This window comes from Triticum dicoccoides, chromosome 3B, assembly GCF_002162155.2.
Source record: "Triticum dicoccoides isolate Atlit2015 ecotype Zavitan chromosome 3B, WEW_v2.0, whole genome shotgun sequence".
In the NCBI taxonomy this organism is placed as follows: Eukaryota; Viridiplantae; Streptophyta; class Magnoliopsida; order Poales; family Poaceae; genus Triticum; species Triticum dicoccoides.
In genome coordinates, this window is record NC_041385.1 from 645,421,785 (window position 1) to 645,423,201 (window position 1,417).

At 48.6% G+C, this 1,417-nt stretch overlaps 1 protein-coding gene across 1 annotated transcript; it reads left to right on the forward strand.

Moving 5' to 3' along the window:
• The first annotated feature begins 254 nt into the window (after nt 1–254).
• Nucleotides 255–975, forward strand: LOC119277603. The gene has a single exon (XM_037558888.1). It carries the CDS (start codon nt 434–436, stop codon nt 638–640), a length of 207 nt encoding a protein of 68 aa, XP_037414785.1. The 5' UTR covers nt 255–433; the 3' UTR covers nt 641–975.
• The last annotated feature ends 442 nt before the right edge of the window (nt 976–1,417 follow it).

The following is a 1,417-nucleotide window of genomic DNA, read 5'->3' on the forward strand; positions in this document are numbered from 1 at the left end:
GACGCTAAAATCCTGCCTCAACACGTGACGCGTGCTGAGTGGCAACAGTCCTCTTTGATCCCGTTAGTCTGCTCGGCTGTCTCTTCCAATCACATGGTTCCACTGTGCGAGTACTCCTGTACTGTGCTTGCATAGACGCGACAGGAGGACTAGCTCACACCTAATCCGCTTCCAAAAGACACGTTTCGACGCCCAAAGGCGCCGATCATGATGCGCCCTTTCAATCAATCAGGCCACTGATTCCCTCGCCACTATGGTAGAGTATTTGCGCTCGGCATCCGATGCCCTACCTTTCCTCTCGTCTTCCTTATCCCCCGGCACAATATCATACGAAACTGCTCTGCTCTGCGTCGAATATCATACTCCGTGTGACCCTCTTCCTCGGCTCCCCTGTTCCTCTTTCTCTCTCTCCCGAAGCTCCGTGGCGCGCGCGATGCATGACTGGGCGCCGGCGATCATAGCAACGGCGCTCTTCGCCCTGCTGTGCCCGGGAGGGATCCTCCAGCTGCCCGGCCGGCAGCGGACGGTCGACTTCATGAACCTCAGGACCAGCTGCTTGTCCATCCTCGTCCACGCCGTCATCTACGCTGTGCTGCTCATGCTCTTCGTCGTCATCTTGCAGGCTCATCTCTACGTCTGATCTTACCTTATCTTACTTACTGTGTGTGCGCGCTTCATGGTGCTTTTGTTCTCTCTCTGCTTTTCTTATGTACTCGAGTATTCGAGCTTGGTTTAGAAAAACTAGGATGCTCGGAGGATGCATGATTCTGTTTTCTTCGTGCGTGTTGCTGAGCTTCCGCTTTGCTCTTAGTAATAAAAGAGCTATGAAACGGTGATTATTTTTCAGACGGATGATTTTCTTTCGGCCTGTTAAGATGAATCCCCATGGAGTACCACTGCATAGTAATTCAGACGTCCATTACGCATTTACAGTAGGTTTGTGTTTTTTTATTTCTTTTTAACTTTTCGACCGAACGTATGTGTATTCGAGGGAACCTGTGGGTGTCCGATCACTGATTCACTGTGTCAGAGTGTCAGTTATCTGCTACCGAATACAGTTATCAAGTTCAGAAACCGGGCAAATTAGAGGTAACTTGGCAAGACTGCAAACAAACATCCAGGATTTAGTCTAGTCCACAAACAACAAATGAAAGTACAGTGCGATACTATAACTTGAAAAGAAACTACAGTGCGATACTTAAGTGGCTTCAAAGGTTTACATATTCTTATATCTGGAAGGCCACTGACTATTTTGCCTTGACGACGGTCAACAGGGCAAGATGCATTCGACAAGACATAGTTCGTCACACTTCCCAGCAGAATCCTGCAGGCAAATGATAACTGTCAAGATGAGGAACAGATAGCGGAAAGTATAATGGGGTGGTCTGCATGTTTCATGTCCTAACGAGCATAATGC

Excerpts from the sequence above, each read along its gene's own strand:
- LOC119277603 (XM_037558888.1), top strand. The coding sequence starts at position 434 with ATGCATGACTGGGCGCCGGCGATCATAGCAACGGCGCTCTTCGCCCTG.